This window comes from Marmota flaviventris, chromosome 19, assembly GCF_047511675.1.
Source record: "Marmota flaviventris isolate mMarFla1 chromosome 19, mMarFla1.hap1, whole genome shotgun sequence".
Classification (NCBI taxonomy): Eukaryota; Metazoa; Chordata; class Mammalia; order Rodentia; family Sciuridae; genus Marmota; species Marmota flaviventris.
In genome coordinates this window covers 6,489,678-6,511,429 of record NC_092516.1, presented here as the reverse complement: position 1 = coordinate 6,511,429, position 21,752 = coordinate 6,489,678, and the positions used below count along the sequence as shown (strand labels likewise).

The following is a 21,752-nucleotide window of genomic DNA, read 5'->3' as shown; positions in this document are numbered from 1 at the left end:
AACAATGCCCAAGGGCTTCACTCCCTAAATACCAATAGCCCCCGGGAAGAAAAACTAAAAGGCCAATTTCTAATGAGAACAGACTTTAAAAAGGGGACAATAACTTGTTCCTTGTGAGGCACAGCCAACCTGTCATTTAAAGGGCCAGAAGCTATTATATATACTTGTCCAATTGGAGAAGAATACCTGCTCTCTCTCTCTCTCTTTTTTTTTTTAAGGTGTAGATGGACACAACACATTGCCTGTATTTTTATGTGGTGCTGAGGATTGAACCCAGGTCCCGCCTGTGCTAGGCAAGCACTCTACCGCTGAGCCACAACCCCAGTTCCAGAATACCTGCTCTTAATAAAAGACACCCCACCTTCCGATCCCCTCACAAAATTCCAAAAAGAAATCCCAGGGGTCTGGACAAAACCAATTCTCCTAGCGGTGCACCAGTCACCTCTTACAGTGCAGCTCACCAGCACTGAAAGGCTTAGGCATTGAGGGGGAAACCCGGTGTCTGAGGGGCAGAGGGATCCGGAGGAGGACAGTATCCTATCAGACAGTATCCTATCAGACTGAAAGATAAAAAAGGCTTAGTCATTCACATCCACAGGTTATAGAAGACTGATATCCTGATCCCCTTCCAGGAACACACCTGGAATACACCTGGAACACACCGTTGCTGCCTGTCCAGAAACCTGAGACAAAGGACTACCGACAGGTGCAGGACCTAAAAGAAGTCTGTCACAGAACAAAATTAAAACAATCATGCAGATTCCTTGCCCTAAGACTAAGCATCAGGTGTGATAGTTCCTCGGAGCCATTGGGTATTGCTGCTTTTGGATTCTCGGTTTTGTTGAATTAGCTCAACCCCTGTATGTTACTACAGGGGAAAAGGAGGACTTGAAATGGGAAAGAACAAGAGGCATTTGTCAAACTGAAACAAGCCCTAGTCTCTGCACCTGCATTGGCCTTCCAATGTTCTAAAGCCATTCCAACTGTTTGTACATGAAGTCAAGGGAATAACAAAAGGGGTGCTTACTTAGACTTTGGGGCCATGAAAACATCCGATGGCATATTATCCAAAAGATTGGCCTATATTATAGCTGGATGGCCAAACCGTCTCCGAGCCATCACTGCCACAGCAATCCTGGTTAAGGAAGCAAATAAGTTTATGTTGGGGCAAGATTTACAAGTGGTAGCCCACATACTGTGGAAATCTTGCTCCAAAGCCCTCTGGAGTGCTGGCTCTCCAAAACTCGTATCACCCAATACCAGGCTCTTCTTCTAAACCAGCCCAGGATAAATTCTTAAAAACCTCAGCTTTAAACCCAGCCACCCTTCTACTTGATGATGATCCCTCCAAGCCACTGCACAACTGCCAGGAAATCTTGGAGCTGCTCCAGAATGTCTGGCCGGACCTAATGGACACATCTTGGCCAGATCCAGACGAGATACTCTACACTGGTGGCAGCAGCTACATCCAAAATGGAATCAGGTATGCGGGGGCAACTCTAGTCACTTTAAATAAAATTATCTGGGCTCAAGTTCTGGGCATAAAACTTCCTCACAAAAGGCAGAACTAATTGCACTTACCCAGGCTCTCAGACATGACAAAGGAAAGACTGTTAGTATCTATACTGATAGTAGATATGCCTTTGCTACTGTTCATGTACATGGAGCTCTCTATAAGGAGAGAGGACTGTTAACTTCAGGAGGCAAAAATATCAAACATACAAAAAAATTTTGGCTTTACTAGAAGCCCTCTGGTTACCGAGAAAAAGTGGCTGTTTGACATTGCAGAGGCCACCAAAACACAGAGACATCAGAGGCATGAGGAAACTCCTTTGCTGACAAAATAGCCAAAAAAGGTGATTTCAAAACCTGTAGAGACTTTACAAATTTTGCCTGTGTTGCCTAACCGTGTTCTACCCACTTCCCCCATGTATACGGAATTAAAAAACAACAACAACAAAAAAAAAAACTAGGAAAAACCTTAAAGACAACTAAGGACAAAAACAGATGAAAGATTCTACTGGACAAAAGAATCCTGATGCCAGAGACAATAAAAAACTGTTCATTAAGTAATTACATCAAGAAACACATATGGCAAGTACAAAAATGACTAAGTTGTTACTAAAAGACTTTTACATTCCTAAGTTAACTCAATTAACAAAGCAAGTCTCTTCCAGGTGCCAGACCTATGCTCAAGTAAATCCTAATCCAAAGGTGAGCCATTTACAGACTGCAAGGAGAAACACAAGGAGAAAGATGGGAAACGGACTTCACTGAAGTAAAGCCTGGACAGTGTGGTTATAGATACTAGTTGGTTTTTGTGACACGTATTCAGGCTGGGTGAAAGCTTTCCCCACCAAGCGGAGACGGCAACTGTTAAAAAACTTATCCAGGGGCTGGGGATGTGGCTCAAGCGGTAGCGAGCTCGCCTGGCATGCGTGCGGCCCGGGTTCGATCCTCAGCACCACATACAAACAAAGCTGTTGTGTCCGCCGAAAACTAAAAAAATAAATATTAAAAAATTCTCTCTCTCTCTCTTTAAAAAAATAAAATAAAATTAGCTGCAGATGGTGGGACATACCTGTAACCTCAGGTACTTGGGAGGCTGAGGCAGGAGGAGTACAAAATTAAAAAAAAAAAAAACTTATCCAGGGAGCTGGGGTTGGGAGCTGGGGTTGTGGCTCAGTGGTAGAGCGCTTGCCTAGCACGTGCAAGGCCCTGGGTTTATATAAAATATATAAAATAAATAAACAAAATATATAATTATAATAATAAATAAAATAAACAAATATAAAAATAAATAAACAAAAACAAAGGTATTGTGTCCAACTACAACTAAAAGATAAATATTAAAAAAAAAAAAAAACTTATCCAGGAGATAGTTCCCCAATTTGGCCTCCCAATAGCCATGGGGTCCGATATAGCCCAGCTTTCACAGCTAAGGTAACTCAAAATTTATCTAAAGTCTTTAAAATTAAATGGGACTTATATTATATATAGGCCTTCAAGTTTAAGACAATAAAAAAAAATAAATAAAACTGTAAAAGACACCCTTACTAATTATTCTTGGAGACTGGCATAAACTGGACGGGCCTCCTTTTGCCCTTTATTCTAAGACCACCGCCACTGGTTCCCAGACTAAAAGATTAAAAAATAAATAAATAAATAAATAAATAAAAACTAGCTGAAATAGGTAACCCCTCACTTCTTAAGTCCTTACAGGCTCTCCAGCAAGCCTCCCAACAGACTCAGGCTTTAACTAAGGCAGTCTGGCAGCTGGTAACGGGAGAAACTTTTGCCCACTCCTTCCAGCCCGGAAAGCTGATATGGGTAAAATGCCATCACCTGTCTACCTTGAAGTCTTGCTGGCACGGACCCTTTCCAGTCATCTTGGCCACCCCAACTGCTATGAAAGTCGCCAGAAAACAATATTGGATTCATCACTCCAGATCAAAAAGGCAGCTTCAACAGAAGGCACATTCCAGGACAACTAACGATGGACAGTACAACCCATGGACAGTACCTTAAAGCTAAGATTTATAAGGTCGTCTTTGGAGGACTCTTGACTTTTACTTTCTGTTCTGTTTCACTTTCAGACATGCACAGTGCACACAGCTCTCCTTGGAAACTCTTGAGGCCAGAAAAAGACAGGAAGCCTGCTTCTAAAGATTAAACTGCTGGTCCTTAAAAGCATATGATTATGGCTTGGTAAACTTAGTTCAAACTAAAACTTAGATAAATCAACGATTTGATTTAGTCCCATAAAACCAATGGGGAATGTTGTGGTGTGAACTGATAAATACAATCAATAAGAGTGTAGGTTATAGGTTATAGATTATAGATACAAGATTTTGTGAGGGGGCTGGGGATGTGGCTCAAGCCGTAGTGCGCTTGCCTGGCATGCGTGCGGACCAGGTTCGATCCTCAGCACCACATACAGACAAAGATGTTGTGTCCGCCAAAAACTAAAAAGTAAATATTAAAATTCTCTCTCTCTCTCTTTAAAAAAAAAAAAAAGATTTTGTGAGATAAGACAATTATAAAGCAAAAACTGTCATAGACAGGCCCAAGACTCCATTTTGCTGCCTTTTATAAAAATACTATTACAAGAGCTGTTTCTGGGCCGGGGATGTGGCTCAAGCGATAGTGTGCTCGCCTGGCATGTGTGCGGCCCGGGTTCGATCCTCAGCACCACATACGAACAAAGATGTTGTGTCTGCCAAGAACTAAAAAATAAATATTAAAATTCTCTCTCTCAAAAAAAAAAAAAATTAAGAGTTGCTGTTTTAAAAAATAAAAAAAAGCTGTTTCTGAGAAACTGAAATGAAAGCTGTTTTCTTCTAAAAATTGTCTTTCTGTACTTTTTACCCCACAAATTGTACCCTACTCAGGATGCAGTGGTGGTCATGATGGGCTACATCCTGGGTGTGAGTGCCCTCGTGGGTCTACATGACTGTGAAGTAGATTCTCACCCCACTGACCCCCTGCCCAAATTCAGGATACGACTGTCACCTGCTTGAACCCAGGACCGTGGTCAACTGAACTGCAAAGCTAATGCTTTTGTTTTGCTTTGTTTTGCTTCTGTTTATTGATTGCTTGCTGCCTGGAAAATTTCAGTCCTGCCTAGAGCCCACAGATCCCACTTATTAATGTTTTAATTTCTATGATTGGCTAGCTTACATAATGATAAGCAAGTCACTGAGGTGTGGTTTTTGTGCTTATATTCTCTTTGGATGGACCAGGAAGCTGCTGTCTTCCCACAGAGCTTGAGTCTCTGCGGTGGGTGACAGTCCCTGGCCAGGTAAATTAAGGTCTCTTTTGATTTGAAATTCAGACTTAGAGTGCTTTCTGAGGCATCTCCCCATAACACTAGGACCAGGGGAACCAAACCCAGGCAAGGGAAGCAGAAAGGAGTCACATCAGGAAAAGGCCGAGGAGAGCTTTTGGTAAAAGGTGAAAAAAATTTTTAAAGATATCCTGCAAAGTGTGCAGAAGTGGTGTCAAGAAAAGCTGGCCTCTGGCAGCTCCATGGAGTTCCTGTGGAAGGCTCTCCGAGGACGTCTGCAGCTATCTGACTGTGAAGCTGTGATTCTAAGGAGGCCAGATCTACCCAGTAGCACAGGCTAGACACCCTTACTTGTTTTACTGGCCCTTGATTCAGTCCCTCAGCCACCTTGTGCCCTGCTGTGTAATAAAAGTTGCTTTAACAGAACCAAGTCCATCTTGGTCCATCTTGAACCTGAGACATTGTATTCATCTTTCCTCCCTCCCTCCCTCAAGCAATCCTCCTGCCTCAGCCTGTAAGAGTGCTGGGACCCCAGCCTTGGCCTATCTGTTCTTTACTTCCATGGAAACTAATGAACCGTAACCCAAGATCAAAGTGTCTGGGGGTGGGCAGTGCGGGACACCTACTTGATCCAGGATGGAGCAGAGGATGGAGGGGGCAGTGGCAAGATTTCCAAGCTGAGAGGGATAGCCTTTCTTTCCATTTCTGAGAGACCCTGCTTGCCCCCACCCCTGCTCAGCATCTCCTGCAGGTGTGTGGGAAGTGGCCAGGGTCTTCCTTGACCATGTTGGCACTGCCCATTCCTTCCTGGGAAGAAGGCAGCCTAATCACTGGGCCTCCCCGCAGAGGTGATCCAATCCTTAACCTCTTGGATTTTCATCTTATGTTCCTTTAATCTGAAGGGCCTTGCCTCACCTGAGTCCCACTCTTCCCGGACCCCCCAGCTCCAAGGTGCTACCCACCACCAGCCTTTCCTTATTTGTGGCCCTGACCTTGAGTCTCCTGGCTGCCCTGTTCAAGGTCTTCTTTAATACCCTTACCTGCACTTCTCAAGTGACCCCTTGCCAAAACCCTACTTACCACTCCTTCACATACCCCACTTGGCTTCTTAACTACAAAATTCTCCCACAGGTCACAGGGTCTTTTGTGGGTCCCATTACCACACTGAGGGCACACTCCCAGATAAGTATAATGGCCCCTGAGCTGGTCTCTCTAACTTTGTCTCTTCCAAACCACTTCCAGTGGTTAACACCCAAATTATTTTATTGGTAGAAATGAAATCACCCCGTCTATAAATTTCATCATTACAGTGGTGCACACCTGTAATGCCAGCTACTCAGATTGCAAATTCGAGGCCAGTGTGAGCAACTTAGTGAGAACCTGTCTCAGAATGAAAAGGGTTGGGGAAATACATTGTCCAGTGTCCTGGCATGCAGGAAGCCCTGGATCTACCTCCAGTACCACAAAAACAAGGTGACTCATCCTGTTTTCCCATCACCTTACTCTGGCCTGTCAATGTCAGGCCCCTTCCCATCTCTTATCTTGAACAAATATGGTCTAGCCAAGTGCTCCCTACCCAGGGCCTTTGCACATGCTGCCCCCGCTGCCTGGAACATTGACATCCTTGTCCTTTTGAAACTGCCTCCCATCATATCTCAGCACATTGCCTGACTTATGGATGGTGCTCAATAATTAAAGTTTTAAATCCTGTGGGCTTCTCTAATTCCTAACCCTCAGTCTCTTAGTTGACGAAATGAATTTGTTCTGTGACATCTGCTGAATTTGTTCTGTGACATCTTCCTCCCACCCCCAAAGGGCTGGTCTGTCCCTTGGCTCAGAGCTCTTCTGCCAACTGTACCCAAAATCATCTTAGTTCTTGGGGTACAGCTTAGTGGTACACTGTGTGCCTAGCATGTGCAAGGCCCCAGGTTTGACCTCCAGCACCACAAAAAATTAAAATAAAAATCATCTGTATTTTCCCCCCGATTTGGTCCCTTGAGCCACTAGTGAAAGCAGTTCCTCTCAGTTACCCACAAGAAGTTCTGTGAGATGGGGGCTGCAGGGCAAAAATAACTAGGTTATGATATTGATATCGCTGCTGTCCTTGAAAAGCAGCCAACTAGAGAAACAGAAAGGGCGTGTGCTCTGAGGCTGGAGGGGTTCCACTGGCATTTTTAACAGAAATCAGCTGACTTCCTAGCAGCAGGCTGCCTAATGGGCAGCACCAGGGCACAGGGCCAGTGTGCTGGATTAAAAGGATTGTGGGCGGCTAGTGGGCCCCCAATGGACAGCCTGCTTGGCCCGCAGGCAAATTTAGTTCACCTGCTTGCATTTTCAGTGTGTAGTATTATCAAGGTTACAGAACAATAATCCAGAAACTGGGATTTAACACTTTATTCTATTATGATGAATTTAGAGATGCCACACATGGCTTTGGACTGCTGTATTGGACAGCACAGGTTTGGGGGTAAACTCTGGAAGAGAATAAGTTCCAGGGTGAGATTCCTGGACCTTCCAACAAGCTGCCTGTCACAGATGGCAGTTTGGTGGATGTAAATAGAAGGATCGGACCTAGTGGGGCAGGGATGGGGTTAGAAAAAAGAAATAAAAGAGAACCACTTTCAAGAAGGCCGCTTTACTTTGTGTATATGAAATACACTTTTGAGGCCAGGAAAAGAAGCCACAGGAGGGACCAGGTGTGGTGGGCCATGCTGTAATCCTGTTGGCTGGGGAGACTGAGGTGGAGGCTGGCCTCAGCAACTTAGATCCTGATGGGGGTGTAGCTCAGTGGTAAAGCACCTCTGGGTTCAATCCCCAGGTCAACAACAACAAAAAAGCCACAGGCGGGGAGAACAAACACTAAGGAGTCGGAGGAAGTGGGCGTCATGGGGACGTAGAGGAAGGCCTCGGGTGCTATCCATCCACAGGTGCCCGAGTAGTGCTGCTGGAACCTTGGTGATGCTAGTACAGCGTCTCCCGGGCGTGGGTTCGCAGGTGGCGCAGCAGGTGGGAGTTGCGGCTGAAGCCACGACCACACTGCACGCAGGAGTAAGGCCTGGCACCCGTGTGCACCAGCAGGTGTCGCAGCAGGTTGCAGCTGCGGCTGAAGCTCTTACCACACTCCGGGCACTCCTGCGGGGTTTCCACCTCCTGCACCACTCCCGTGTGTGTGACCAGGTGGCGCTGCAGATGGGCATTGCGCCGGAAGCTGCGGCCACAGGTCGGGCAGCTGTAGGGCCGCTCCCCAGTGTGGCTGCGGCGGTGACGGGCCAGATTGGAGCTATTACGGAAGCGGTGGCCGCACGTGTCGCAGGCATGGGGCTTCTCCCCAGTGTGGATGCGCTGGTGGCGCGCCAGGTGGGCATTCTGGCTAAAGCCCTCGCCACACTCGCTGCAGCGGCAGGGCTTCTCGCCCGTGTGGCTGCGCAGATGGCGGGCCAGATCCTGAGTCTGGCTGAAGCTCTTGCCACACTGGGCACAGCGGTGGGGCCGTGGGCCACCGTGTGTCAACAGGTGGCGGGCAAGGCCGGCACGTCGGACAAAGCGCTTCCCGCACTGTGGGCAGGCGTGGGGCTTCTCACCTGTGTGCACTTGCTGGTGGCTGACCAGCTGGGAACTTTGGGTGAAACTGCGACCGCAGACCTGGCATGAGAAAGGCTTCTCACCCGTGTGCACGCGCCGGTGGGTCACCAGGTGCTCACTGCGACGGAAGGCCTTGCCGCAGTCGCTGCAAACGTAGGGCCTCTTCTCGCGGCTCTGGCTCTGACTACCTGAGTCTTCAGAGCCCTTGTGGTCCTTGCCCTTGGCATGGATCCGCAGGTGACGCTTTAGGCTGGAGCGGCGCTGAAAGGTCTGCACACAGTGGGGGCACTGGAAGACGGTCGCCTCTCGCCCTTCTGTCTTGGCCTCTGGGACACACGTGGGCTTTTGGTCCTGGGTGTGCGCCAGCAGGTGCTGCACGAGGTTGGAACGACGCTGGAAACCCTGGCCACACTCAGCACACAGGAAGGCAGGCTCAGAAGAGTGCGTGAGCAGGTGCTTGGCCAGGTGGGAGCTCTGGCGGAAGCGGTGGTTGCAGAGGTGGCAGGCATGCGGCCGTTCGTCAGTGTGCGTGCGCATGTGCAGCTTGAGGATGGAGCTGCGGCCAAAGCTCTTTCCGCAGCAGAGGCACTGGAAGGAACGCGAAACCGGGTGAGAACGCACCTGGTGTGCCTTCAGGCGGGACAACTGCCGGAAGCTCGCGCCACACTCGGCGCATATGAAGTGCAATTCTTCCTCTGATCTAGGGTTGTCCTCGCCCACTGCGACCTCCAAAACTTCAGTGCTGCCAGGAGGGGACCCTCCTCCACCAGTACTGCTGGTCTCAGGGCCTGGCCCCAGCGTCTGGGTAAGAGGTTCTCCAGCCACCCCCAAGCTGTCTGCTTGTGACTCTGCTGAGATGGTAGAGGACCAGGCAGCCCCATTGGGCTCTTCTGGTTTAAATTCCTCCTTGTCCGGGGTTCTGCTCCCAAATCCTGGGGAAGAAGCAAACAGGGATATCAGACCTCTTCGGAGGGGCTCCTGGGCATCACCAGAACCTGATGGGCCTAGAAGAGAGAAGAAACCCAGGATCCTGCAAAGCTGGTGGGTAGGTGAGGCTGGGGGACAAATGAGAAATGTGCATTTTTTCTACCACCTGTTTTTAAAATTTTCAGTAAAATATAGATGACATAAAATTTGCCACAATAGCCTTTAAAAGTGTATATTTTGTGTGTATCAAATACATTCACAATGTTGATCAACCATCATTACTATCTCCAAATAGAAACCTCACACCTATTAGCAATCATTCCCTTGGCCACCTATTTTATCTTTCTCATCTAAACTGTTCATTTTTTTTCCTAATGGTGCATTATACTTATACCTGATAGTGGGATTCATTGTTACCTATATTTGTACATGCCCATAACATAATTTGATCAATTTTTTAAAAATATTTTTTTAGTTGTAGTAGACACAATACCTTTATTTTATTTTTTTACTTATATGTGGTGCTGAGGATCGAACCCAGGGCCTCACACGTGGTAGGCGAGAGCACTCTACTGCTGAGCCACCACCTCAGCCCTTGATCAATTTTTTTGACCACCTATTTTATTTTTTATATTGACTACCCATTTTAAAAGCTAAAAATTAATGGGTTAGTGGTTAGACCAGACAAGAAGCTGTTTAAAAAAGACCAGGCTTGGTGGCACACACCTATAATCCCAGATCTTGGGAGGTTGAAGCAGGGGGGTCACAAGTTTGAGACCCATAACTTAGGACCTGCCTCCATTTTTTGAAAAAGGAGGAGGGAAAAAAGATATCACCAAAAAAAAAAAAAAAAAGACAAAAATTCAGGCAGGGTCTGGAACTGCAAACAAAAAGACTGGTGGTCATGACCTTGGAGAAGGGCTGCTTACCCACAAGATGCTTGGGCAAGGCCTTCTTCACTGGGACATCCTCGAAGGTCAGGGATTCCTATAACAAGAGTAGATAATCCTGTGATTGAGGAACAGGATTCTGGGACCTAAATGGAAGGAAGCACCTTCTAGAATTAAGCTAAGGAAGACCTAGGGCAGAGGGGACCAGCTCAGCTCACCAGCACAGCTGCCAGCTCCTGATCTTGGGCATTCTCCTCCTGACACAAGGCACCCTGTGGGACTGACAGCATCAGGACAGGAAGAAAGAGCTGTCAGGAGGCAGCACTGTACCCCAGGTCTCTCAGGGCATGCCCCCCCATTGCCCACACCCCATGAAGCCATTCCAGCTCTCTCCCACCAGGGCCCTCCCATCCCCACCCACACATCCAGTCCACTTTCCAGGGCACCGGCTCCTCACTGTTATCTTGCAGGGGCTGGAGTGTCCTCTGGGGCCCCGGGCTCAGTGACTGGCTTGAATCTAGAGCAGGTTTCCACTCTCCAGGCTCAGCTGGACCAGGAGGCTCTGGCTGGAATGGGGGCAATTCATTTGATGGACACAGAGCTGGAGGTTCTTCTGAGGGCAGTTCCTTTTTGGGGCTGTGGCTGGGGACCTGAGAAGGGCCCCCCTGTTCCTCCAAGTTGGTGGCTGCACGGGATCCATTCTTGCCAGTATTGAAACTAAAATCCTGTTGGAAATATGTCCATGTTAGGAGGCAAACAGGAGCAGTCTAAGGTCTACTGCTTCTACAGGGATGGGATGGAGGAAGAGATGGGATGGGGAGTCTCACAGATAGGAGGGTAAGAGTTGGTGGAAAGTGAAGATTCCTGTTTCTTCCAGGGGCCATCAGTCCCTGTCCACACCCCTGCTGCACAGCCTGCTGCTTCCCACCCCATCTCACCAGTGGCCCCACGTGGCTGACATCCCTGGGCACGCCCTCCAGCAGTAGCACCACCTCCTCTCCATCCCTGAGCTGCTGACCCTGCAGGCGGCCCAGCAGGTGTGGGGGCAGCACACTCAGGAACTGCTCCAACACCAACAGCTCAAGGATCTGTTTCTTGGTGTGAAGAGATGGCTGCAGCCAATGGTGGCAGAGTTCCCGTAGCCGGCTCAGGGACCCACGTGGCCCCATGTCTTCCTGATACTGGAAGCATCTGAAGAGCTGGTGGGCCACCTCAGGCCGAGGCCTGGCCACTGGCCTCCTTGTAGCCTCCTGGCCAGTGGCCTCCTCCTCCTCCAGCTTGACAGCTCCGAGCTGCTCTTGCTCCTGTGGAGTCGGGACTGGCTCCGCAAGCATCCTTCACTGTGGGGGATGCCTCTTGCAGCTGGGCCCACTCCAGGTCCCTTTCCTCAGTTCCTCCCACACCTGTGGAGCTGAAGACCCTGGGTTAGGATCTGCTGCAGGGAAGCTGACTCCACCTGGTCATTAGTGTTAAGAGATGCTGGGGTGTGGCCTCCTCAGAGAAATCCTTTTTCCTAATGGTCTGGGTCTCTGCTTAAGCAATGCAGAAAGGACAGAAAAATTGGACAGGTCATCCTACAGCATCTAAGACCTCCTGTCACTCTGCCCCAGCGATTAAAGTGAACATCTCCCAGAGAGGAACAACCTGACCTTCCCTCCTCCTGATGCAACCCCTGAGTACACAAAGCACTATGGAGGACAGACCCTGGCTACAAATGTTTCATTCAATCCAGTCTGGTGTGGAGAGCCAACTTCCAGTTCACAGAGCAATGCCGAGAATAAAGAACAAGTCAACCATCACTCGAAGGAATAATTCAACAAATCAGAATATGAAAAATAACTGCTATGGGGGGGTTGTTCTACAGGAGACTAAATGGTGGTTAAAATCAAGTGGGCAGACCTTGACTGGATCCTGATTAATTCACTTTTCAAAGGCTCTCAAGGACAGTTTGGGATCAGTTGAGGGAATCTGAATATGGATGGGATACTAGATTAATGACTCCATTATAGCCTTTTGAATGTAGGCAATGTCTACCAGTAAGAGGATGCTATTGAGTTTTATAGGGTTTGGACTTGAAGAGGACTAAGGGATCACCCCTGTTCATGGTTGGTAAGATATGTAGAAGAGGTTCACTGACCTGCTCTTTCAACTTCTCTGAATGTTTGAGAACTTTCAAAGTAAAAAGCTGAAGGGAAAGTTCATGCCTGCACTATCTCCTAGACCAGGCACGCGGGCCCTCACTTTATGTCTCTGGAGATATCTCATAGGGGTCAAGGACAATGGCACTCAGCTGACCAGTGCTGGGCTGACCAGGGTGGAGCTCTCACCTTGTTTTCCAGTCTCTCTCCTCCCACAGTTCCAGTCCCAGAGGTTGAGGCCAACATGAGCTGGAGGAGGGTGGAGCAGAGGGAGAGTACCCAGGGCAGCGCAAAGCATAACTGGAGTCCAGCAGGGGCCAGTTGTAAGTGCATGTCACAGCAAAGAGACTGGGGACAGATCAGGGCAGCCAGCGGATGTGGGCTCCAGATGGGAGTGTAATTTGGAGAGTTTTGTGACAGGTGAGTCCTCAAGGCAGAAAGATAATGTTACCTGGTCTGAGAGCCCCTGGTGGATGTACTTTGGGAGTCAGGGCATGGGTATGTGAGGCAATGATTTTACTTTCTTTTCTCCCCTCCCCAATTCTGGATTTTCCTTGATTCATTCCATCACCCCTTTTGGGGTTCCCACTCTAACCCAGAGGCTGGCTAGCCATGGAAAGTATTCCTAGTTGGCCACCAGGGGGCACTGGTTCTGCAGAACCAACCACCTCTCTTGTCTTCCTAGCCCAACCCACGGGGTGGCTACCCCCTTGTTTTGGGTAGCCCAAAACTATCATGGGGAACTGCCCCAAATTCAGCCCCAAGCACTAGGGACTCAATTTGGTCTTGTTCAATTTGTTCTTCAGTATTCCAGGAGGCTTAAACTTTTCTGAACCCATTGTACTCTTCTATCCTCCCACTCCTCAGGGGGCACCCCAAGCAGGGAAAAGGTAAGAGCACCTTGAGCATTACTTCCCCAAAAGCACAGAGCAGTGTCCCACATGGGGTAGTGGCACATGGCAGGCACACTTCAGTGCTAGCTGTTATGTTCTCTTGTTACTGGTTATAGCACCAATGATCATGGCCATCAGTGTCGGACAGTAGCATCTTTGCCCTTTTTACAGCTAAAGACACTAAAACATTTGCCCTAGTGGGTAACCCAGTTTTGGTAATGTTAGCCTAATTTTGAGTTTGGACAGTTTGTTGAGTCTCCTTATAGGAGACAGGGTTTTCTAAATCTCCTTCTTAATTGGGGTGACTAGAGTGGGGAGTGGGATGGTAAAGAATACAGGAAACCTGTGCTTCAAGCCTGGCGTTAGGGAAACTGATTCAGGCCTTGTTTCTTGCTTCTGCTCCTGATCTGCAGCCCCCCTTTTCTCCCTCCCACAACCTGGGCTCTTTCCTAGACTTCTGTGTTTTAATCTCTGGAGGCTTTTTCTGTTGCAGCCACTCCTTATCCCCCATTGGTGCCTCCCTTCTGGGATCCCACAACACAGTCCCTGTGGGTCACTGTGCTGCAATCCATCATGGTTGAGTGTATTTTGTCCCCTGGCTTACAAATAGGCACTGTATCTAGTTCAGTCTGTATTCATCCAGCATTAAAAATGCTGATGACTTCAAATGACTGTTAGTAGTTGTAACAAAATGGAAATCTTACCTTGATGTCCTAAGAATTGGTCAGGGGCAGTGGTGCACACCTGTAATCCCAACAACTCCGGAGGCTGAGGCACAAAGAACACAACTTCAAGGCCAGTCCCAGCAACTTAGTGTGGCTCTCAGCAAATTAGTAAGGCCCTGTTTCAAAATAAAAAGAAATGGGAATGTAGCTCAGTGGTTAAGTGCTCCTGGGTTCAATCCCCAGTACCCTCCCACCCCCAAAAAAATTAATAATTGAGGAATACATGTAACAATTTTTCTGGGGCAGAAAAGGTCTGATAAATGTTCAAGAAAAAAATTTTTTTTTGTAGTTGAACAGAATACCTTTATTTTATTTATTTATTTTTATGTGGTGCTGAGGATTGAACCCAGCGTGCCTAAGCACGTGCTAGGCGAGTGCTCTACCACTGAGCCACAATCCCAGCCCACGTTTTGTTTTAGAAGCAGCATTTGCAAACTAACTAGAGAACTAGTGACTCACTAGTGGCCCTACAGTAGCAGCTGGCAGGTGATGAGCACTTATCTGCCTGGACGCCATACCCAGAACTCACTTCATCCCTCTGCATTCATGTGCTAAATCATTTCTTTATCTGACAAGAGTGACTTGCTCACAGTCACACCAGGCACAGCTAAGAAAGTGAGAATGTGGCTCTAGGCCCCACAAATACCTGGAAAAGAGAGGTTAGTTTTGTCTGGGGCCCAGTGTGATTTTCCTTGAATTGGCCAAGATATCACAACATGAACCAGAAATAAGAGGATTTCAAAGCCCTCAGGCCTAGCCACACAGAGTGGCCAGAATCTCCAGGTGAACCCCCACCAAAAGGTTTCAAGGAGGTGGAATTCAGGCAAGTTGGCCTTGCAAAGTCTGTCCCTTCCCCCAGGTCTCTCTAGGACAAAAGCTCTATTAAAATGCACATCTGCAGGGGGTTGGCTAGGTGGGGGTGGGGACACAGAAGCAGAGCCACGAGGGTGGGGCAAACCCAAGTCGAGGTGCTGCCCAGAGACCTCCAGACCTCCTGAAAGCCCAGAGATTGGGAGGGGCAGAAGATGGGATCCTCTGCTGGGATCATCCCTCTCCCCGCACACGGTGGCAGGTGCCTCATTTGCTGGTCTTTGTTGGTCGGGCTTTCCTCCCATTGGGCTTCCCTCTGGGTGCTGGGCTGAGTGAATGAGGCTGATCAATCCACCAGGGCACACATGGAGGCTGCCTTCTTCAGGTCACAGGACGTCCCGGACTCTCCCTCAAGCCCCCCATTGCCACAAGTCCATCAAGCTGGCTGGCCATGGCTGCACAGACCACCCACATTCTCCCAAGATTTCCAGTCGCTCGCCCACCACCAAGACGTGGAGCCCCCCACCCCCCATTGTCTCTCCAAGCTGCTGTGAACCTCACCCTAGGACTCCCAACTCACCACTCAGGATCCTTAGTACAGAGGAGAGATGCTTGGGGTTTTCTCAGTGTTCCAGGGCCAAAGCCACCTTCTGCCAGCCTGGGGAAAGACTCCAGCAAAATGGGACAGGAAGTGAGTTCCCTCCCCAATCCTACTCAGGTGCTGAAGGGGCATCCTCGAGTTAACCCTTAACCTCCCAGTCTGGGAACAAGGTGGGGGGAGGGTGGGGCCAGAGAAACAAAAGTGATGAACCCAGATTCCAAGCCTGCCCTACCCGAGAGACTAACTATTCTCTGAACCGGAACTACCCCTCCAGCCCACTCTAAATCAGGACAGGCCCATACTCCTGGGGGTCTGCCAGTATGCACCTTTCTTTTGGGACAAGAGCAGCAGCTTAAAGTGCCTGCTGTGTGCCGTCTTTCTTGCTAGTATTTTCATGCATGTGATAAAACTGCTATGGGTGTGCTGTGTTCCAAGCACCGAGGACTTAGAACTAAACTTGAGGAAGGAGTCCCTACCCTCGGATATTGCAGTCCAGGGCACAGGGTGGCAGTGATGGTGCCAAAATGGAACAGGAGATGTGTTGGAAAAGAGAGAGAGCTCTCGGTCCACTTAAACCCCTAAAATCCTGCCTAGAAACCCGAGCTCCCCGGGAGGGAAGTGACCTCCTCAACCGCGTTGGAGCCAGCTCCAAAGTCAAGCCCTTTCCGTTGCACTGAAATGTTTTTTGGGGTCCTGTCCTCGGCCGCATCCCGGAGGGTGCTCCTAGCAGAGAATCGGTGTTGCCTCCGGGGCCCCTGGGCACGCCCCACCGCACCGCCTGCCATGGGGAGCGGGAACACCCTCGGTGACCGGGGCTGCTGTCGGTAGGATCAGACCCCACGGTCAGTCGGGACCAGAAATTGCCTCCCTCGACCTCGTCTATCTGGTCTTAAGTTTTCCTGCACGCACCAGCAACGAGCTTATCTTTAACTCTAGCGTCGGCCTCACTGGACCATGCGCTATTGTGGACACTATCTCCTTGCGGCTCTGCGTCCCTCGCGCGCAATCCAGAGCCTACGCACTGGCATTCGCCGGTAATCCTGGAGACTCCGGGGGCTGTGGCAGGAGGATCGGAAGTTTGAGGCCAGCTTCAGAAATTTCTCGAGGCCCTCAGTTATTAACTGGTAATGTAGATCACAGGCAAAGCGTCCCTACTTTCAGTACCCGCCCTCAAAAAGAAAGAAGGAAAGAAAGGTTGAGCAGCCCCGTTAGGCGCCCAGCCCCCAGCTCTCCCACAAACAGCCCCAGGTGTCCAGTGCGCCCCCTGCGGAGCGCCCAGGCACCAGGCCCCTCCTTCCGCAGCCTCGGCTCGCACTCCGCCCCTGAGGCCCGCCCTGGGTGGGGCCAGGAAACCCCGCCTTGTTGGGGCGTGTCTGTAGGCTGGGGCGGGGCCGGGAGCGGGAGCCGGAGCGGTTTCTCCGCAGGTCTGCAGAGCTATGGCGCAGGACCTCTCTGTCCCTCTGTACGCAGAAGGGGAGACGCCGTGCGTCAGTGAGACGGGAGGGAGCTGGAGTTTTTGCGGGGCGGGTGGAATGGGCCTCCCCTCGCTCGTGCTGCTCCCCAATCCGCCCCAGGCTGAACTCGCACAGGCGCGCCCCTGGCTTGACCCGCCCCTCCCCCAAGGCTTTTTGGCATCCTCCCCCATGTGGCCTTGGCCTTTGGGACAGGGCCTTATACCTGGACCCTTGGGGGCTTAGTGAGTTGGCCCAACCGCGGACGCTGCACCAGGACATGATGCCGGCCAACTGAGGCAATCAGGAACCCCCTCTCTCATGAAAAAAACAGGGCCCCTTATGAGTAAGGGAGTAAAATTTTTCAGGGAGACATGAAACAGTTAAAATAGTTCCCAGTCTTATGAGGTTTTACAGACATACCAGAAAATTAGGAGTTCAAAAGTAGACCAGTCTTCAAGGCTACAAAATTAACACACCAGGAGAGGGAGATTGGAAAGTTAGAAATACCCAGAAGCCAGATCCAAGAAAAACCAGATCATTAAACTTAAACCTACTGAGGCATGGTGGTGATTTCTCCTGCTCCAAAACCTAACTAGGAACTTTCCCAGACATTAAGGAGCAAATTCCAGATGTTGAGGGGGAAAACGCATGTGTAGAATATTCCCTAAAGAATCCTGGTCTTTGAAAAGACATCCCCTATCCCAACAAAGTTACCTTTAATTTATTAACATAATAAAATTCCCACCTGGGCTGGGGTTGTAGCTCAGTGCTAGAGTGCTTGCCTCGCATGTGTGAGGCACTGGATTCGATCCTCAGCACCACATAAAAATAATTAAATAAAAATAAATATCCCACCCTAAGATGGAGACTAAGATGGTAATGAGACCTGGTCTCCTGAAGAGGAGTGCAGGGGCAGCTGAAGCTCCACTTCTACATAGGGTGACTTCAAGAGACCAGGATCTTGCCCACTGGATGCCATAAAATCTGTGCACCTTTGTCCTCTTTTTGTGTCAGCCTGTTATTTCTGTCTCCAACTTACTGCCTCCCCTTGAAGAGCCTTGTTCCTCTGCCAATGTGTTCTTCTTCTTCTTCTTCTTCTTCTTCTTCTTCTTCTTCTTCTTCCTTCTTCTTCCTTCTTCTTCCTTCTTCTTCCTTCTTCTTCCTTCTTCTTCCTTCTTCTTCTTCCTTCTTCTTCTTCCTTCTTCTTCTTTCTTCTTCTTCTTTCTTCTTCTTCTTTCTTCTTCTTCTTCCTTCTTCTTCTTCCTTCTTCTTCTTCTGTTACTAGGGATTGAAACCAGGGGCACTCCACCACTCAGCCACTTCCCCAGCCTTATTTTGTATTGTATTTAGAGACAGAGTCTCACTTTTGCTGAGGCTGGTTTTGACTTCACATCCTCCTGCCTCAGCTTCCCGTGCTGCTGGGATTGCACGTGTTTGTCACAGTGCCTGGCTATCTGATTCTTCTGATAGCATGAGAACTCCACCAAGTCAGTGATACAAATACTGTAAGATGGTCTCTGGGTAAGGGACTGATCTGGCATCTGGAGTTTACAGCCTGGAAGAGCTGACTGGGAATGCAACCAGAGGGATTAATGTTAGTTGTAAACATGGATTTCCAAAGTCTCTAAATCTGGAATGTCACCTTTCCAGGGAATCTTTCAGAAAAGCCAAAACCAGTTTGGCTCAAAAATAGCCTTAGGCAGAAAGCAAAAGCTTTGCAAGCTTTTGACCTTCTTCCTTCCTAAACCTCCTTGCCCCCAAGGGCTCAGCTGACAGGCTGTTTCTGGCTCTGTGTGCAGGTGCCACTCATTCTTTCAGAAAATATTTGCCTCCTATTACTCGTCCTTTTGAAGGACCAGGGGTGCTATACTAGTGTGTGCTGCCCCCTGAGGTTCACACATCTGGACAAGACCACTACCCAAGTATTCTTTTTTTTTTTTTTTTTTTGAGAGAGAGAGAATTTTTTAAATATTTATTTATTTTTTTTTAGTTTTTGGCAGACACAACATCTTTGTTTGTATGTGGTGCTGAGGATCGAACCCAGGCTGCACGCATGCCAGGCGAGTGCGCTACCGCTTGAGCCACATCCACAGCCCCCAAGTATTCTTTTTGACACTTATTTTTTTTAAATATATATATTTATTTTAGTTGTAAATGGACCTTTATTTTATTTATATATGGTGCTGAGACTCGAACCCAGGGCTTCACACATGCTAGGCAAGTGCTCTACCACTGAGCCACAACCCCAGCCCATTGACACTTATTAACTTAAATTACTTTGCAGAAAAAAAGTCTTAAAGCATATTAAAGTCTCTTCAGATTTTTTTCTGCTCTTGGAAAACACACTCTCGTATCTCAAAGTGCTATCCATTAACAGACTCACAGAAGTCACTGGCTAGTCTCATCCCCATTGAGTAAGGGATAGTCCCTTCAAAGGAGAGACTTTTTTTATTATTTGTTTTTTTAATTTTTTTAGTTGTTATAGACCTTTATTTTATTTATTTATTTTTTTTTTTTTTTAGAAAGAATTTTAATATTTATTTTTTAGTTTTCGGCAGACACAACATCCTTGTTTGTATGTGGTGCTGAGGATCGAACCTGGGCTGCACGCATGCCAGGCGAGCGCGCTACCACTTGAGCCACATCCCCAGCCCTATTTTATTTATTTATATATGTTGCTGAGAACCGAACCCAGTGCCTCACATGAACCAGGCAAGTGTGCTACCTTTGAGCCCCAGCCTTTTTTTCCCCCCAGTACTGGGGATTGAACCCAGGGCCTCTGCATGTGCTCTACCACTGAGCCACATCCCCAGCCTTTGTTCTTCTTCTTCTTCTCCTTCTTCTTCTCCCTTTACCTCTCCCTCTCTCTCTGCTTCTTTGATACTGGGGATAGAATCAAGGGGTGCTCTTCCACTGAGCTACATCCCAAGCCCTTTTTACTTTTTATTTTGAGACAGGGTCTCCCTAAATTGCATAGGCTGGCTGGAACCTGCAGTCTCTTCCTCAGCCTCCTCAGTAGTGGGCATTACAGATGTATGCCAATGCACCTACCTGAAGGAGAAACTTTTAATGTAAATCTACATATTTGAGATATATTTCAATGTCTGTCTACTAAGATTATCTTGAAAATACAAATTGTTCTAGTTATTACCATAGATATTTGGGGAAGAGGGACCAACACTTGTAATTCCAGCTACTCAGGAGGCTAAGGCAGGAGGATCAAAAGTTCAAGACCAGGGTCTGGGATTGTGGCTCAGTGGTAGAGCACTTGCCTCACATGTGTAAAGCCCTGGGTTCATCCTCAGCACCATATAAAAATAAATTTAAAAATAAATGAATAAATAAATAAATAAATAAAATTATTGTATACAACTACAAAAAATATTTTAAAAAACTAAAGCTATTATGTCCATCTACAACAACAACAACAACAACAAAGGTTCAAGACCAATTAGCAAAACTCTAAGCAACTTAGCAAGACCCTGTCTCAAAAGGGAATATAGCTTAGTGGTAAGATGCCCCTGGGTTCAATTCTGATTGACATTGGGGGGGAAGCAAGGGGTGGGGGGAAGGATGAGATATTCTGAGAAAACTATAATTTAGGGACTTTCAAGCACTATGTACTGATCAGATGATGAAGACCTCATCAGCCTGAGGATCCTAAGACTGACCAGACCACCACAAACTTTCTTGAGATCACTGAAGGATATGGAAGAACAAGCCCCAGGGAGAGAAGGAAAACAATGTGCTCTGGACTTTCACCATTTCCCAGCAACAACAGGCTTTGAACTTTCACAGCTGCCCCCCCCCCCCGACCCCCCACTGCCCCACTGATACATTCTGCTATGATTCAAGTCTAACTGAACCCTATAAAGCTCAGACCCCCTGTTGTAACCAGTTGTCATTTTCCTCCTGAAAATGTGCCCCTCTGCTGCTTAACAAAGTTTTGCTGATCTGTGGAGATCTGTCCCTTTTTTGTTTACTTTTGCTTTCAATTGCCAGAGTTATGTGGTGCCTACATACCTTTCCATGTCCACCCTTCACAAGTTTCCTTTAAAAGAAGAGCCTAGAACCCCCCAAATGCTCTCTCACTCTGGAGATGACCCACATTTTCCCTTGAATATGCATTCTTTGCTTTATCCCTTAAGGGCCCACCTTCTCATAATAGCCCTTATGGGGAGGGGGTTGTGGCTCAGTGGTAGCACCACATATAAATAAATATATATTTTTTTAAAGAGCATTAATGAGAAACTGACCAAATTCGAATATCTGTAGATTAAGTAATATTATATTAGTGTTAATTACAATGCTCAGACTGTGGTTACTAAGAAAACCTTTCTTAAAAAAATAAATAAATAAAAGTTCTCCTTCTCCATTCATGTATCTTCTTTCCTAAATAAACCTCTGTCTATGCCTCTGAATTGTCTGTGCTGAAATTTTTTTCCATCGCATAAGCCAGGGACACCACTGATCCTGAGTCGAGTTGCCCCTTCTTTCCAGGAACTCCTGGGACCCTTCTTTGGGGACACCTCTTCTCCTGGGACAAAGAGAGAACCCCTCCAGCTCTGGGAAGAATTACTGTTAAACCCCTATGACTTGCATTAGTCATAATACAGGAGGGAAGAGAGAATCTGGACACTACGGCAGGTTTGGGCTGAGACAGGCTGAACCCCAGCTCCAGACTGTGTTGGCCAACCTGCATGTGACTGGTCATTTTTCATTTGGAAGCTACAGTGCCTTCCATGGTGAGGACTGCAGATTATGTTTGTGAAAGCATCAAGCCCAAAACCATAATAAAAATGTTTGCATCTGTACCTGAAGCAAGGGGAAGCCAGGGGTGGGAAGAGGGGAGAGGGCACCTTTGGAACAGCATTCTCCAAGAGAAATATAATGTGACCCACACTTATAATTTTAAATTTTCTGGTAGCCACCATGAAAGCTGTAAA

At 47.9% G+C, this 21,752-nt stretch overlaps 1 protein-coding gene across 6 annotated transcripts; it reads right to left on the bottom strand.

The window, feature by feature from the left end:
• Positions 1-7,165: 7,165 nt before the first annotated feature.
• On the bottom strand, positions 7,166-16,626 carry Zscan10 (zinc finger and SCAN domain containing 10). Of its 6 annotated transcripts, none has more exons than XM_071605391.1 (8): positions 15,332-16,626; positions 13,921-14,057; positions 12,513-12,750; positions 11,124-11,596; positions 10,643-10,910; positions 10,404-10,465; positions 10,225-10,282; positions 7,166-9,300 (listed from the first exon to the last, which is right to left on the bottom strand). In XM_071605391.1, exons 4-8 carry the CDS (start codon positions 11,517-11,519, stop codon positions 7,748-7,750), a joined length of 2,337 nt encoding a protein of 778 aa, XP_071461492.1. In that variant the 5' UTR covers positions 11,520-11,596; positions 12,513-12,750; positions 13,921-14,057; positions 15,332-16,626; the 3' UTR covers positions 7,166-7,747. The 6 variants fall into 6 exon arrangements, with proteins under 6 accessions (XP_071461492.1, XP_071461491.1, XP_071461490.1 ...); XM_071605390.1 differs by lacking the exon at positions 12,513-12,750 and having other exon boundaries at positions 15,332-15,420; positions 16,262-16,626; XM_071605389.1 differs by lacking the exon at positions 12,513-12,750 and having other exon boundaries at positions 15,332-15,409; positions 16,262-16,626.
• Between the last annotated feature and the right edge of the window lie 5,126 nt (positions 16,627-21,752).

What these genes read in the sequence shown, in the direction of transcription:
- Zscan10 (XM_071605391.1), bottom strand. Translation starts at nt 11,519, where the DNA reads ATGCTTGCGGAGCCAGTCCCGACTCCACAGGAGCAAGAGCAGCTCGGA. An exon ending in TCAGCCACGTGGGGCCACTG is followed by an intron (nt 10,911 to 11,123) that starts GTGAGATGGGGT and finishes TATTTCCAACAG; the next exon opens with GATTTTAGTTTCAATACTGG. An exon ending in AGGAGCTGGCAGCTGTGCTG is followed by an intron (nt 10,283 to 10,403) that starts GTGAGCTGAGCT and finishes CTCTTGTTATAG; the next exon opens with GAATCCCTGACCTTCGAGGA.